We start from the raw sequence: 16,838 nt of genomic DNA on the forward strand, positions 1-16,838 counted from the left end.
GTAAGTGGCACATATTGGCTATGAAGTCCAGAGTCAGGCCCAAGTATGATGTGTTGCTGCAGGACTGTTTCCTGACCATGAGTCCAGCCTGGTACCAGAGCCTGATCAAAGTCCTCCTGAACCGCTTCCCTCAGAGTTGCAGACACTTCGACGACAATGGCATCCAGTATCTGGTGAGAAGAAGCTCTTTGTTTCTGTTCTCTTTGTGTATGACAGCAAATGAACCATCATCAGAAAAGACTCGTAACTGGTGTTTTCTGGTTCTTAGAGGTTTGTTTTTATGGGAGGTGTATTAAGCCTCAGCATTTCTCTGGGTTCTGCATGATTTACTACACAGTCATTCACAGTCATATTGAAAGAATAGTCCGTTGTGTGTGTGTGAGAGCTCAGTGTTTCAATGTAAAAAAGACTCAAGAGGGATTATTTTTATCATGAGGGGGATAATTATGGGATCCCTCAGAGCTTCAGAGACTACTCATTCAATTTGTAAATGAGAAATCTGGAGATGAAAAAAACTGCCTGATTTCTTAAGACTGACAGACTGTGACCTCAGCCTGACCTCTCAAGTCTGTCCTTTCCCTGCTCTGCGTTTTATTAGCTGCATCTTTTTTTAACTGCCTCAAAAGCTCTTGTGCAATGAGTGTTTACTGATCCATTCTGGATCAATTCACAGTGGTGTGGGGTTTGTTCCAGACGACTACAACAAGGCTCTCTGTTTACGCTACAACTCTGATTTAATAGCTCTGGCTGGAGTCCCCCGTAGCAGCTACCACTCAGACTCATGGGTAGGGTAGTATTTTGTGCCAATCAAATCACTCAGACTTCACATCGCTGCACTGTTGTGCTTTAGGAATCTGAATGTCCTTTCTTGCTTCACAGGCAGCTGTTGGTTTTCATACAAACTGAACATCCATTAACACTCTTTCCATCATAGTGAACATCAAATCTGCATTTGTTTTTTTCAGCTACTCCGTTGTATAATTTTCAAGGAGGTAAAACCTGCAAACCAATTGATATCTACCCATGCAACAGTGTGGCTCATTGATACGTTCAAGTTTGGTTCAGGACAGCACATGGGATTTGTTGACATTGACAAAAATATAGTATATCAGAACTTACCTTATAAATATTTTGTATATAACCAATCGTTGAAACACAACGTTACAGTACAGACTCCATCATGTCTGTGTTGAGGAACATTGTAGTTTTGAGTAACAGAAAACTTTCAAATATGAGCTTAGGGGAAGAAATGCCTCTAAACCAGTGTCTCTGCACACTTTGTTCGGTCCATGTCAAGTAGCTATCAACATTTCAACATTTGCCCTTTTCGTTGTCACCGATGTATAGGAAGAAAGTAGACAGCTTCACTTTTAAAAAATGTCCATCTAGTCTATATCCATGCCTGTGATCTTGTTTCAGGCTGTTCTGAACCAGAAGTTCACTGACTGCTTTGTTTTGGTCTTTCTGGACACCCAAGCTGGAAAAACAGTGAGTTATTATACTGATATGATCATTAGTGTAATACTACAGTTGTGCAAACATCTCAGCAATGTTCCTTTTTTGTGTCCTTCCTCCAACAGAGTCTCAAGGTTGTGTTTCGGGAACCGCTGCCATCACAGCCACAGGCAAGCAGCAGCCCTCCTCCTCAGCTGGTGTCCATGTATCATCACCTGGAGTCTGTCATCAACACCGCCTGCTACAACCTCTGGACAGGACTATTATAGAGCTGAACAGTGCTGAACCTTCCTCAGTGTGTCTGTGTGACCACGATGTCAAGACATGGACACAGGAAGTAAAAGGAGAGAAAACAGGAACACATTTACCAGATGTTGTTACAGGTCACAGAATTGACACCCAACAAAAAAGACCAGAGATTCAACAGCCTCAAACCTGTGTGTAGCTCCCAGTCTTTTTTTTGTTCAGCTGGTGAAGCCTTCTTGCATTGGTTAGCCCACCCAGCCCAAGCCAGTCAGAGAGAAATCTGATTAAAAACTAAATGGCTTCTAACTGATGCATAGAAAACCACTAACTGGTTCAGTATTCCTCTGATATACTTGCTTTTAAATGGGCATTCATGTGTGCATTCTAACCACCCCATATATCCTGTATGGCTCCAGAGCATTGGCTGTGTGCAGGAACTAACACTACATGTCCTCAAGATGGAATTAAACCAATGAAGGATGGCAGCAGTATATACGTGTCATCATGTTAAGTTCCATGTGTTTATGTTAAGTTGGAATATGTGAAATGTTCCAGTGTTGGCCAGTGATGGTCCCACCCTGATCAGCTTGACGGTGGATCACTTTTTAAATCGCGCAGTGTGCCGCTGCAGCATGAACAGTACTACTCACATGGCAGCTGCATGTCTATGTGTACGTTTTGTTGCAAAGCAAGTATATCACAAGCACTGGAAAGTTTAATTTTGCTCTCGACACTGTGTCATTTTTCTCTCTGAGCCAGGCTAACTTGGGGGAAAAATCCAATGTTTGATCAGGGTTTCCTTTCTCCATAAATCTGGCCCTTCTGCACTTTCATGTTCACACTGTATGGATTGACCAACCGGATAATGTGAACATTAGCACAGAACCCCCCGGTTGGTTTTGTCAGTTGACGTTTCCAAAAAAAAGGAAAAATACATAGCCAGAGCTGAAAGACACAGGGTGTCTGTTAGCCATAACATGTAACATACTTTCCCTGTAATACTCAAGTTCGCAAGAATTTATACTGTTGGGGTTCTTTGGATAGTAGCCAGGTGGGAAGTCAGACTTTGGAACTGCTCAAACGGCAGACTGCCATCCAAAATGTCTGACCAGAAATCAAACCAATCATTGAAGAGCCAGATCGCTAATAGTTCAGGCGCTTAATCAGGCAGTGTCACCTCAAACTGAAAGACAACCGATCTGGGCAGGAATTCGGCCCAGTTCTAAACTTAGTCTTGGGTGACCAGAAATGAAACCTGGGCTTCATCCACACAATGTCTGTCTGGCTTCAGACAGCGAAGACTATTTAATGAGTATTGCTTGCTTGCTTTGACTATGATGTCCTGACTGCACTGATGGAATGGATGAGGATCTGTCCATACAGCTCAGCAGGAGACTGATCCGTCACATCCTAAGCTCACCATTGTTGGGCTAACGCAGAGTAAACACTGAAATCAGGAGGTCAGCATTTCCCACCACCTCCGCTAACCAGTTCCCGGGGAAACCAATAGCACTGGTAAAGTAACAGGTTGAGTGTCCCATGATGAGGACAGTAATTTGTTATGCTCAATTGTGTTATTAAACCAAAATCAAAATTTTGCACAGACTGTAGACTTGTAGCAGTTTGATTTGGACATCTTGTTGGAAGGGTCCTCGTGGTTTTCAGGGATCAGGTCTGTCTGAAGACCTTTAGCACAGAGCTGATTGACTTTGACCTGAGCAGTAAATGTGGAAGGTAGATGCGATTTGTTCATCTTTCCAGTGTCACATAAGCAAAATGCTGTCAGGCAGGTGGATCAGGACCTAGAAGAAGGTCCTGGAGTACTGTGCTCTGACACATATTCTTATGACCTGATGGATAAGGAAACATTTTACTAGTGAAGAAGACACTGCTTTATTTCTTTCTCATCACTCTGAATATATAGCAGCAGTTTGGATTTCCTCAATCTGATGACTCATACTGAAGTACAACGCAAGTCAGTCATAAGATGAACACTTCTGGTTATATAACTGCACAAGGTTCATAGTCCACAGCTTCATTAATAGGTCTGAGTTACCTTGGATCTTGTGCCTTCTTGTAGCATCTTGCTAGCTCTTCATACCACATCAGTGTTTTATGAGTGAGTCAGCTCACATATCAGTGTGCAGAGTGGAAAGGTTTTATGTTCAATTTTCAAGTGTCAAACCTGTTACTCCCACTGCCGTATCTGGTGCCCTGAAGTGCCTTTCTGTCTTGTCCTTTTTTTTATTTTTTTATTCCCAAACCTATGAAGTGATGCTGTTGTCATTCCATCAGCTTTGCTTCGAGGATATTTGGAAACACACCCTCCTGATGTTATGCAGTGAAAGTGCCTAAGTCAGTTTGGAGAATGTGACAGAAATTGCCTTTCATAAGATGGAAAATGGGTCATATTAACTGTGATGATTTGCATAATAGCATACCACATGTCATCAGCGCCAAGTGTTTCCAAAACATGTTCAGGGTGATGAGTTTGACTTGTGTCTTCTGAAACATTGCGGCTGGGAATATACCTCAGTTTACAAGAGGCAGAAGCCAGACTGATACAAGTCTGTGACATCCCAATCTACATGAAGGCTTGATATTGCAGTACCTTCATTAATGACATGCTCAGCAGCCTTAGATTTGTACACATGGTCAGTGGAAGGAAACCAAATCCATGTTTAAGCTTCTCTGGTGATGTAAAATGAAGGAATGTTGAGCAAAGCAGCGTTCTCACTACTAAGAGAATTCAGTCTGAATGTTACACACTGGATATTCATCATGCAAAATGTGAACTGTATCAAGTTAGCCCTTAGTATTTTGATGCTGTAATATAAACACTGCACTGTCTCTAACTAACTGTATAATGTATATGATGTATATACAGAACACTTTATACAGTATGTAAAATGCTAAATAAAGCAGTAGGTTGAATGAAAATGTGTTGAATTATTTTTACATGAACAAAAGTACAATAACAAGAATGTTACGTGGGAATTTGAGATGAATTCAAGATAATGAGATAAGATAAATAAGGCCCTGTTTGTCATACATGGATAACTGAGTTAGCTTCTTTTCACTGATAATTTGACAGTCTGGATTTTTCAATGTCCAACTGAAATGAAAAAGCTTTCTGTCAGCTACAGCGTACATATCTGCTCAGTAATTCACTTGACTTTGTTTCTTTTGAGGAGAAAAACAAACCAAGAGAGAAATGAACATTTTTTATTTCACAATGACATCCCCAAGTATTGCATTAATACAGCAGAGTACTGTCAATTCTCTGGATGGAGACCTTATTTCGATACAGCCAATCAAATCTTGCAAAAGCAGTAATATCAGCATTCTATCAAAAGCAGAGCACAGTGAGCCAGAACACAACACAATCAGAAGAATTTCACTTATCCACTTGAGGGGGTTTTTTGTTCCTTTTTTTTATAAACACATACCAGAAAATCAAAGAAAAAGAAATTCTGATTAATAAGAACAAATGAAAGAAATGATTGACAGCATTTAGTAGAATTATCAAAATTTATTTTTACAGTAAAAAGTTTCATATCTATACATAGTAAAATAGGTTCTACAACAGGATGAAATCAATCAATTGAAAATAGAGGAGACTATAAGTGAAAGAAAATTGTCAAGAAATGAACAGTTAACAAAGACCCAACCAGAACCACTGCTCATCTAGACACTAAAACGTACAGTGGGAGCTGTGTTAAGTCTGATAAATGTCCTCAAGTGATGTCACTTGAGTCAGAATTGGTTGAAGACTATGAGTTTGAAAGTGAAAAAGTTCAGTTGGGGTCACACTGTTGTCAGCTCAGTGTGATTCACAGTACGTTATTTCCTTGTTAAAAGAGTATTAAAAGACTGGGAAAGTCACAGAAACAGGGATTATGAGATAGCTCAGCTGTAAATAATAGACTGATGATGTGAAGTGCTTGTGGGCTTGTTTTAGTGCTGAACTGCACATAACAGCTTGAGTTTAACAGACTGAACATACTACTGTCCAGAATTAGAGCAGAGTGTTGTGGGAGCGTGAATATGCGTTTGTTTACTGATGTATGAACTACAATGCCTTTGAATTGTGATATGTTCAGTTACTGTTAGCCTTAATGGTGATGTGACATCTTAGCTTTGGAAAAAAGTGAACAAACAGCATAGTCATTATGAATCAAGCGTGTGTTACATGGCAAAATGCGCACAGGAAGAGGGGGGCAGGACATTACTGTCAATTAATCTATTGTGTGTGAGTAGAGAGAGGAGATGTCAATCAAGCACAGTCTGTACACTCTCACATAGTCCTGGGAAGAGCACTAATCAAACAAAATTATTGAAATCATCAATGAGGGTTTAATAATGGTGTACAGGACCTTTAATGAGACTACAGAGGCTAAGACTTCATCACCTCAGTCAGCCAAAGAGAGCACTCAGGTCTCTCAAAACAAGCAATTAATGCTTTGCTCAACACTTCCCAGTGCCTTCCTGAAATAGTCCTGTATTTTGTAGCCTGCTCTAATGTCATACAATGATTCATACTGAGCAGTGGTCAAGGCAGAAATACAGAAAAAAAAGTATCATTTTATGGTTAAGTTCAAGTATGTAATGATACATGAGTTCCACCGTCTGTTTTTCTATCAGTAAAGACTTTATCATGAACAGTCTGAGCCTTCAGTGGATGAGAATTAACAGGATCATTTTACGTGGCTAAGATCATGTTAGCCTGAATGAAAATAACTTCATGGGACCCAATCAAACAGCCCACTCGTCTCTCCCAACAACATGTACAACAAAGTCTTTGTTAAGATTGTATATATGGAATTATGGAAGTAAAAAGAAAAAGATGTTAATCGGAAAAAACAAGTATAATGATGTGATGTGATTGGATGCCTGTGCTCATCACTTGCTGTGTGTGCCATAATCTTTGAACCAATGCAGACCTTCTTCTGTGGAGCCTAAAGTGGACAGAGATGATTATCAACATGTATTTTTTCTTAATGGCTTCCAGAAATAATCTTATAAAAAGAGCACAGACCTTGTGGCTTGTATTCACAGCCTATGAATCCCTGGTAGCCGTGGTTTTCCAGAGTTTTGAACAGGTAGCTGTAGTTGAGCTCTCCAGCACTGCTGGGCTCATTCCTGCCTGGAACCTGAGCAATCTGAACATGACCTGAGAAAGAAGAAAAGACTCTGCTGGTCAACTTAAATGGTTAAATGTGTGATACGAAAAGTATCATCCAGTGTGATAAACCCAGAGAGAATTATCTTTGCAGATCCCTTCTGCTCTGCAAACCAATTTAGCCTCTTTCAGTTCAGTGTCTTGATTTTATGACTTCATTGTTTTGATTGAGTCTCATGGCTCTCATCAACTCTGTTTCCTCCAGCAGCAGCAGGCAGTTGTTTTCAGTGAAAAACAGCTGTGATAAACTCACTTACATTAGGAGTAGGGATATGCCAATTTGATATTGACCCAAATATCTAGATCAGTTATCAGTGACAATGGGGCCGATCAATGGACTGATCCAGAGTGGTAGACAAAGAAAGCAGTGACCCTCTCATAGGCTTGCGTTGAATAGAACAACAGACAAGCACTGAATAGTTCCAGCACTGATCCCCATGCTTGCTGATTAAGTTGATAAAATGAATGCATTTTGGACATTTTAACACCTACATTTACCTCAGATTCATTGCAGTTATTGGATTTTTTTGGCATGCAAAGTTTATCTTTCGTCATTAAATTAGTTGTTAAAGTTAACAGCTTAGTTGTGACCGCATCAGTACAATAATTAAAATGACTAGCTCAACTAGATAACATGGTTAGCTTGTATCTGGTTAGTATCTAGAACAAAGAACAAAGTTGTTCCTTGGCTAATTCAGTCATTACGGTTTATCTGACATTGCCATGTTGGTTGACATCTTAACGTTGCTCCAGGACCATCATTGTAAGTGATCACAAAGTTCATGAAGTTATTGTTATATTGTTGACTTGTTAGTTTTACGCTTAGGGGTTTTCAACAAGGTGTGTAACTGTCAGAAACAGCTTTCTGTGAGTGAGCTTTCTGGGTTGAATCAATGCATCTGAATTGTATATTTTAAGAGAAGTGGAGTGCAAATACCATATCCCACCAACACCAAGACAAGCTCCTTTCCACAATTTGGCAAATATGCAATGGGACAAACTATTAATTTGAGCTACAGAGGCATGCACGCATCCTGCCTTTCACCTACTGGTCTTCACTGTGTGTGTGTGTGTGTGTGTGTGTGTGTGTGTGTGTGTGTGTGTGTGTGTGTGTGTGTGTAACACAGTGGAAGTCCCAGACGCAAGACCACACGGCTTGGTGGTGGGACCAGGTCTCGGGGAGAGAAGACCTGTATACTGAAAACAGCCAAGGCACATGGATTTGTATTCACTCTCTCTGACACTTACAACAGTCTCTTAGGCCAGCTGCTTGTGCATGACAACAAAGTCATGTACATATAGTCATATATGTCATATTTTAACAACTGTTAGTGAGAACACAGTGCTGGATTTGGATGCAAAAGTTCAAATCACCAGTATGAGATCTTTCTCTTGTCCATCAGACCCTTGTATGGAAAGAAATGCAAACACCTTGACACTGGACTCTCTCTCTGGTAGAGCATGTGTACGTCTAAAACTGTGGTTCTGTCCTGTATGCTTGACTCAAATGTTTCCCATGACGGCTCCGCAGGAGGAGTGACCCTGTGGTTACATGGGAATGCAGCCACTGAGGCTTTCTCCATATGGAAAAAAGGCTCCAGACGCATCCTGGAGTTGATAGTGTCCCGGCTGTTGGCCAAGGAGGCTAATACTATATTGACTAAGTACTGTGGAGCTTCAGTGTTTATCTTTGGATTGTAACAGTTGCAGACTTGTGCTATAGCACAAATTGTACGCTAACCTTATCGGTAATTTTTTTCCTTTTTTTTAACAACACTTATATTCAAACAGGATCTTAATCAACAGAACCTAACAATGGTCAGAGGACGCCAGGGTTCCCGGCATGTTTACATTTTGTTCTTACTTGATGAAGATGTGTTGATTTTACTGGGCTTCTAAATCCCTGTACCATAAAGTTAAAAGCTCAGAGTGCTACCTTTCAAAAGAGACCAAAACCATGCATGTACTCCAAAGAAAAGTTCAAGAACAGCAGTCAATTTGCTTTGGCTTTGTCTTTGATCAGTGTTTTACTGAAATGGTAAGAGGTTAATTCATACCTGATCAATTTATTGCTGCATTTAATTGAATTTTTTAGCATGTTGCTGCTGCGTAATGGTTTATTATTTTAATGATAAATAATAATCCGGTAAATTGATATCTATCTATGTATTCGTGTTACATGCTGTTTTACAAAGTTAGGAGAGCAATGTTTAAGTCAAGCCTGATGCCTTAAACATAAAAAAATAATCCCAGTGTTTTCCACACAGGGAGGCATACAGATTATTAATTAAACAGTGGCCCAGAACAAAGGTCTTTTTGCTGCTTTAAGTCTGCATTTAAATATTACACGTTGTGATTTTCTTTTTATTGTGATTTCCAACCTCCGAGGTACTGCATGTTCTTTTAAACTCCAGTTCTCAACATGAACATGGCTGCCCACCCACAGTCAACAGCAGAAGTACACACATATTACTTTCACAGGCGTCCATGTTTTGCCACTTCAGCCTCTCTAATTCAAACCAGTTCAACCACTTCAACTACTAAGCATTGTAAACATAGGATCTTCTAACCTTTAAACATACACATCAAGATGATATACAGCAGTATAGCTGCACACATACAGTATATCAACATATGTTCTCTCTCCACACCAACCTGTGCCTCCCCAACCTCTTCCTACCATCTAATCATTCTGCCATTCTGTATCCATCGGTCTGATAATCTACTTGTAGGTCATATATCATATATCAGTCTAATTTTCCACTGTTTTCCTCACATCTTACTCACCAATCATGGGGAAATACTTTTGCATGTTTTGTGTCAGGTTTCCATCCATTATTTGCCAATGAAAGATGTCCTGAAACAGATCAGACATCTGTCAAGGCAAGAGCTTCATCATATTTGTTTTGTTTTGTTCCTTTATTAGCAAGTTAAAACAAATTTTGAAAACACCCACCATTTGCAGCTTGATATTTGGCTTTCCAACCTTCTCCAGTATTGCAGCCGCTACAAACACCAAAATGTAGATCAGTTGAGAAATAACTGATGGCAGGAAGTCAGACATTCTGCATGGCAGACAGGAGGAGTGTTTCCTCCAGAGAGGTGGAAGAAATAAGACACACCTTTATCAAATACTGGTGTACTGCACAGTACTGCACAGTACTGCACAGTACAGCATCATATCTGCTAAGGACACTATTACAACGAGACACACTTCACTTCACTCTGTCACACCTTACATTTCCACCTGTGATAATGGAAGGAATGTGCCATGCACTTCCATCAATTACTTTCATACAAAATCTGTGAGTGGTGGCAAAATGAATTGTGTGACTGCAAGTATTTCAACATGTTCTCTTACAGAAAATCCTACATGTCAGGCGAGTTTAGACTTTCATTGCATATTCACAATTTTGTCCACTGGATGGTTTATGTTCAGAGTCAAAAACATCAGCCGGTGGGCCTAATCTTGCTCACCACCAGCCTGAAATCTGGGATGCATTAAAATGTGGGTATTTTGCATAAATGTACTATAGATGTAACAATATAACTGTAAAGCTAAAATGCTTTAAAATTCCCAATAAAATGATTCTTCACAAAAACTGGCCTTCACCTCCTGTCTAATATCTGATATCTCCCATGAGCAGAGAGGAGTGTAAAGCGATACTGAGCTTAATTCTGCTGTTTCTGCATGAGACTGCAGACAGCTCCTGGTGCTCAAATCAAATCTCAGCCACTCTGACATGAATAAAAACTACTTCATTTAAATTAAGCCATGTCTTTCTTTTCCACAGGTATTCCACAGTTTCACTCAACCAAAGGCAGTGTAAAAAAAATCTGACAAGATTTAATTATTTCCAGACACCAACAGTTTTGTTGCATTTGCCTTATTTGACTGACTTTGACAACAGCAGTAACAAATCAATGTATTTTTGTGCATGCTGGTGAAGTGACACAGTGTCTTACCATGATGAGGAGAGTCCAGAAAATACCTGGGATCTGTAATCCTTGTATTAATTGGTTCAATCAAGCCAGTGATTCCTTCCTATAAGGAAGAAAGACAGAAACATCCCAACATTTCACAACATTCGGATTCGCACTGGGAGTGTCATAAGGTGATAGTTGTGCTCCATTGAGAGAATCACTATTATATAAGGAACCATGTATTCAGGGTGGTCAGGACTGTAGTGAGGGATAAACGCACACAAATGCCATTTACTTACTTTTTTAAATGCAAAATAACTTCACCCACCTTTTATGATGGTTAGCTTACTAGTCATTGTGTGATTTTTAAAGGCTAAAGTGAAATTCATCTCTGTTGTTTACTGGGCATCACATAATAGTTCACCTCTTGCCTGACACACCTGTCCTTAGCAGACAGTGTGGCCTCTGTGCTCGCAGGCCAATGACACTACAGCATGCGCTCACAGCACCCAGCATGGAAAATCAGTCAGTTTGTCCGACTTTCAGATTTGCAGACTTACAGACTTCTGCTTCTCATTCATGCAGTATATTGAATAGTATTTATCTTGTAATATATTAAGTTCCTGGAAATGTCACTTAAATTCTATTTAAATATCTTCCATCTGTTTTAATCTTATGCATATCCTTTATCTTTGCAGAATCACTATTTCAGAAAATCTCAGTGCATTCATACTGCTGAGACTTGCAGTTATGTTGGACAGAAAAGGTCACTCACCTTTGAGAGGATATCAGCAGCATAGATTAGGTTCTGCACAAAGATGGCTTCCATCTCCTTGGCAACTGCTGTTCTGTGTGAGCCCACAGGAATCCTCCCTGCCATCAAGTGGATCCTGATGAAATCACGGAAAATAGGTGAAAACCTGCATTTTATTTCAGAACAATATGGACTGCTTCACTATCACAAAACTCTGTTTTAGCTGATCGTTGCAACTATTATGGAAGACTTTCAGCAAAAACAACCTGTGTTTAAATACACAGAATGATGTGGATGAAGTCAGAGTGTAACTGGTAGAGAGTGCTGAAAAAACATGTATGCTGTCAGTGTTAGCAGCTCTGGAGGTGGAGGATGAGTGCTTCAGTACTGAGTCCACTGCTCTTTACTCATAATGTTGATCAACCGCCAACACCATTTTAATAAGTGGTGAAAATAAACTGCATTCTAGTGCTAAATGCTTGAGGAGATGAGAGGTGACATTCAGGTTTACTACATTCCTTGGGCCCAGACAACGGCTGTTCTACACTCTAGCAGAACAAAGTACAACATTTGAGGTGGCAATGGCTGCGCTTGAAAAGCACTCTGCCCCTTTAGCATGTGTTAGCATGTGGCACACATTCTGACAGCGGCTTCAAACACGGCCCAGTGTGTGGCAGCTTTGCACTGTGCTGTGTGGTTCTGGACACATGGAAAAGGAGCTGATACGAGATCATCTAATTTCTAATGCTTATCTCACCACTGTAAAAGCCAAGTTACTACTGGAGGAAAATCTCACACTGGATGAAGCCCTAACATTTGCATGCCAGCACGGTCCAGATCACACCAATAAACGCTGTTGATGTTCCAAACAAACGTTTTCAGGGGGAAAAGAGGAGCACGACTGTCTCAAGCACCATCACAATCAAGCAAATGGTAACCAGGAGCAATGCCACTGTTTCAGATGTGGATCTGATACACACTTGGCTGATGCTGAAGACTGCCCAGGTGCAAAACTGAAATGTAATAACTGCGTTACAAACTAATATCTTGCTGAGGTAAATGAGCCATGGATGAAGTGAGAGAAGTTGTAGTTCCAGAGTTAGCTGTGCTCTGTGTTGATGATGTTGAGCTTGTGGCAGCAGCTTTTTACAAGATTACCGGTTAAATCAACATGAACTGTTAGAGGGAAAAACCCAGGTCCTTGAGCTAATCGTAGATACTGGACCTTCTGTATCTATCCGACCAGAGACAATTTATAGACAGCATTCAGCAAACTGCCACTCACAGAACCTTAAGTGAAACTATTTACTTAGGCTTAAGGTGACTCTCCTGTCATTGGCTGTCAAACAGCAGCAGCTGCTATTGCAAATCAATGCAGCAAAGTTCCAGCCTCCTTCTACATGGTCAAAGCTGCGTCACCTCTACTCTGCCTGGATCTGATTAAGATCAGCATCAATGATGAGCTACACAGCAAAGTGAGCTACACCAAGGAGGTAAATGAAGAAGCATCCCCTTCCATCGCCCAACAATCCACCGTGTTCAGAATGTTGGCTCTGGACAGCTGCTTCAAGGAACGCTCAGGCTGAACTCCAGTGGACTTTTCCAGCAGATAAAAGCTTCACGAAGCTCAAAACAATTCTGCTGAAAAGTTCTGCACTCGCCATCTATGGCACTAAACTGCCAACATTCAACACTAGGGCTGTTAAAAATGGCCAAAAATGACATTTGATGATTCCTTGTAAAAAAAAAAACTACATGGGTTTGAACTGTAGGGATATCTAATTTTTTGCATTATGTCCATAAAAGGGCAAACCAATACAAAGAGATAGTACTTGTATAGGTACATTTATTTCAACAGAAACAATGATACGTCACGATACGATATGATATTGCGATATCCAAATTTTGCAATATATTTCAATATTCTACATAGTTCACTGAAAAATGTAAAAGGCATTATGCATCTTAAAATCCGAGTTGTATGTACATCAGATGATAGTGATAATTCATGGGACAAACTGAGTCAAAACAATGTAATTCAAATTATCCATACCATTTTATTGTAACTATACAAGTGCAAGTTACAACATATTTGCATGAACAACATGAGCTGAGCTAATATGTCGGGGTGGTGTCGTGCTAAATGAGTTTGCAAGTTTGTTGTGTTACCCAAATATCTAATGGGAGTGAAACAGTGTTTGCAAAGAGCGTACTCTTTGTCCAGCTCACTGTGTGTTTCTCCTTTCCTTTGGAATCCAAAGTACCTCCAAACATCTGCCTTAAAGTTCAAGGGCGTCTCTAGTGTAACATTACAAGCCATGCTTGCTTGTTTTGTTTTGGGTTTTTTTTGAGCCAGGGGAAAAAAGAGAAGAAGAAGGGTGCCTTGCAGTGAGGTAGCGGTACAGCGACACCCTGCAAAAGTCGTACTGGACTTACAACCCGTGTGAAATATGATTTATTAATGGAAAAATATCGATATTCATCCGAGAGCTGACAAACCAAAACACTGGCTCGTGAGAGTGCCCTGCACATTTGTCTCGAGTTTTGAGGTGATCTGCAACCTCACTGTTAGATGTCACTAATCCTGCTCACTGGACATTTAAAACTTTTCTACTCGTCACTGCCATTTACTAAATCCTGCCTGGGGCTATTGATTTGTGTATTTCACATAACTATATATATTTTGGATTTCTTCTGTTTATTTTCTATATGTATATATTTTAAAACGTCACAGCTGTCTTTTATTTCTCATGTAAAGCACACTGATTTAAGCTTGCCCGGCCTTTCCATTAGCATGCACACTCATCATTATTCTGATGCCTCACCTTTTGCAGCCCAAAGCTCTTGCATACTTCAAAGCCAAATCCAGACCCTGTCTGAACTCTCCTTCTCTTCCAGGAACAGCTCCAAGACCAAGATCACCTGCTTTCACATCTCCTGCAACACACACACACACACACACACACACACACACACACACACACACACACACACACACACACACACACACACACACACACCTTATCATTACACCACCACCCGCTAATTATTCCTATCATTTCTGAATCAGTAGTGTCTGGGTGAAATAAACAGCTGCAGACTGAACCTCGGTGTGAGGCCCATGCTGGTGTTTACCCGGCGGGGTGTTGATGAGGACCACCTCCACCCCTGTAGCCTCTCTGGCCCTCAGAAGCTCCTGCAGGTCGGTATCGTACAGCCAGGCTGCCTCCACAGCCCGAAAACCAGCCGAGGCAGCCGCGTATATTCGCTGACTGAAGTCTGGAAGCTCCGTGAACAGCCAGGAAATATTGGCACAGAACTTCAAGGGAGCCATGCTTGTCTAACTTCAGAAGCCAACGACCCTGCGTTCAGTGTGTATACTGAACTTTCACCATGCTAACAGTGTTAAGCTAGCCACAGTTAGCCAGCGGAAAACGGTCGGGTGAACTTCCATAACAAACTATAGCTGTGACTTGTCTTGATAAGAAACACCACAATTCTGTTAGTGTTATGGCAGATATAAAGCATGAAATATAACGAGATTACACTACAAACATTTGTATTAAAATGTTTAGCGGAAAAGCAAACATTAGTTAGTCACAGACTGAAAGCCAATACAAAGTAGCTCCTTCCTTTGATAACGTTATCTTAGCAATGCTGGGGAATTGAATTTTGAAAATAGTTGTGATTAATTGCACCCGCTTAGATTCTTTTGGCTTCACTCATTTTCGTAATTGCACTTTGCGTATCGTTATTTTATTTTGAAAGTATCAGCAGAATTAGCACATCTTACAGTGTCTAACCTGACCGTCAGGAGAGGTTTGTTTTTGTCACATGATTGATAGCATGCTTCCTGGCCTGTGAAATGCGCAGGCGCACAAAAGTTCTTCCCTTGTCACAACATTAGCGTTTTTTGTTTTTGTTTTTTTCTTTTTGTTATAAAAAGTGGTCTTTAAGTTTTGGGTTTTAATACCCCAGCCTGAAATGTTTTCCAAAAACCCTTTAATGTAACTGGAAATACATGAAAGAGTTGATCAGACATTGAATTTCTACTCATTTATTTCAGACAATGTGTGAATTTTATTAAGAGGAAAATTCTTACTAATGTGCAGAGTGATGTACCTTGTGGTTTATCTGTTGAAGTGTATATTTCCTACATGATTCAGTTTCTGTTCCACAATTCTAAATGTGCCAGGTAATAAACACAGTTTACTCATTTTAATGCAGAATTGCTAGTTTGTACTACCTATTGTTTTCTGTGATTCAGTACTCAAAACTGCATTTATCACAGCAGCGCTCTTTTTTGAAGACTATAACAAAATATAGTGATTCTATCTATTGCATCCTAACCAGTCTGTAATAAAGAATGAGGAGGATAAATGTGCATTAGGAACATACAGTATGTGACAAAATCATTAAAAACACAAACTGCATGTCAGTAACCTTCTCATGCATTTAATTAAAAAGTTAAAGTACATTTGTATCAAATCATACTATCCAATGTATTTATAATGCATTCTAACTGTTGCAGCTTCCAAAACAAACCTTTTAGCCGCTGAGAGTATGAGGTTGGGTTGTCAGGTTCCCAGATTTGTGACGCGCTAGAAGACTATGATGACAGATACGCTGAAATCCAAAGATGCTTTTGGTGCATTTATTAAGAACAAACAGCACAGAGCTATCACAGCGCAGCAAAGATGGATGAATGGAAGAAAATGAAAACCAGTGGATTAAACAGATAAAAAGTGATGAATGAATGAGTGAGTAGTGGTCAACAAAAATTACGGCTACTACCCAACCCTGACTCTCTCATCTGTGTCACAGGTGAGTGCACACCTTTATACGCACACTTCTGCATGTGCACACGCCTTCTCCCATGTGAACCACCACCTTTGCAACACACACACACACACACACACACACACACACACACACTCGCTCTCTCAAGCACACCGTGCTCCTCATCTTCAGTCACATGTCAGGTATTTGGGAAGCACAGCAACCATGACTGCATTTCTATCAAGGGCTGGTTTGGACATCCAGAGCTCATCATCTATCATGTAAAGAAAGTGTCATGCATGTTGCTTCCTTGACTCAAATTATTTGTTAACATTTTCAAGGGAAAATCCACAAAGAACAGTTTACTGGTTTATAATTACCTTTGGCTGTTCAGTCTGCATCAGCAAAACACAAAAAAGGCACTGACCAGTGAGGTCAAAATCATTTTAATAAGATACTTTATTCATAATTTTAACTCATACGTAAGGTTAAATAGTT

General features: G+C 40.2%; 2 protein-coding genes across 6 annotated transcripts in view; one reads left to right on the plus strand and one right to left on the minus strand.

The window, feature by feature from the left end:
• Nucleotides 1–4,736, plus strand: part of szt2 (SZT2 subunit of KICSTOR complex) — a 114,599-nt gene extending 109,863 nt beyond the window's left edge. For all 5 annotated transcript variants that reach the window (XM_070960564.1, XM_070960569.1, XM_070960565.1 and 2 more), the window contains 3 exons: nt 63–173; nt 1,420–1,488; nt 1,581–4,736. In XM_070960564.1, coding sequence (XP_070816665.1) covers nt 63–173; nt 1,420–1,488; nt 1,581–1,724 — 324 coding nt within the window. In that variant the 3' untranslated portion in view covers nt 1,725–4,736. The remainder of the gene's footprint in view (nt 1–62; nt 174–1,419; nt 1,489–1,580) is intronic.
• A 174-nt stretch (nt 4,737–4,910) lies between these two features.
• hyi (hydroxypyruvate isomerase) lies at nt 4,911–14,979 on the minus strand. Its single transcript, XM_070960974.1, has 8 exons — nt 14,697–14,979; nt 14,387–14,498; nt 11,583–11,697; nt 10,850–10,928; nt 9,840–9,889; nt 9,671–9,740; nt 6,740–6,874; nt 4,911–6,659 (listed from the first exon to the last, which is right to left on the minus strand). The coding sequence occupies exons 1-8, from the start codon at nt 14,893–14,895 to the stop codon at nt 6,604–6,606; spliced, it is 816 nt and encodes a 271-aa protein (XP_070817075.1). The 5' UTR covers nt 14,896–14,979; the 3' UTR covers nt 4,911–6,603.
• Nucleotides 14,980–16,838: the final 1,859 nt, after the last annotated feature.

This window comes from Chaetodon trifascialis, chromosome 4 (assembly GCF_039877785.1).
Source record: "Chaetodon trifascialis isolate fChaTrf1 chromosome 4, fChaTrf1.hap1, whole genome shotgun sequence".
In the NCBI taxonomy this organism is placed as follows: domain Eukaryota; kingdom Metazoa; phylum Chordata; class Actinopteri; order Chaetodontiformes; family Chaetodontidae; genus Chaetodon; species Chaetodon trifascialis.

What these genes read in the sequence shown, in the direction of transcription:
- hyi (XM_070960974.1), bottom strand. Translation starts at nt 14,895, where the DNA reads ATGGCTCCCTTGAAGTTCTGTGCCAATATTTCCTGGCTGTTCACGGAG. An exon ending in CTGCTGATATCCTCTCAAAG is followed by an intron (nt 10,929 to 11,582) that starts GTGAGTGACCTT and finishes TCTTCCTTATAG; the next exon opens with GAAGGAATCACTGGCTTGAT. An exon ending in AAAGTATTTCCCCATGATTG is followed by an intron (nt 6,875 to 9,670) that starts GTGAGTAAGATG and finishes CTTCTTTCTCAG; the next exon opens with GTCATGTTCAGATTGCTCAG.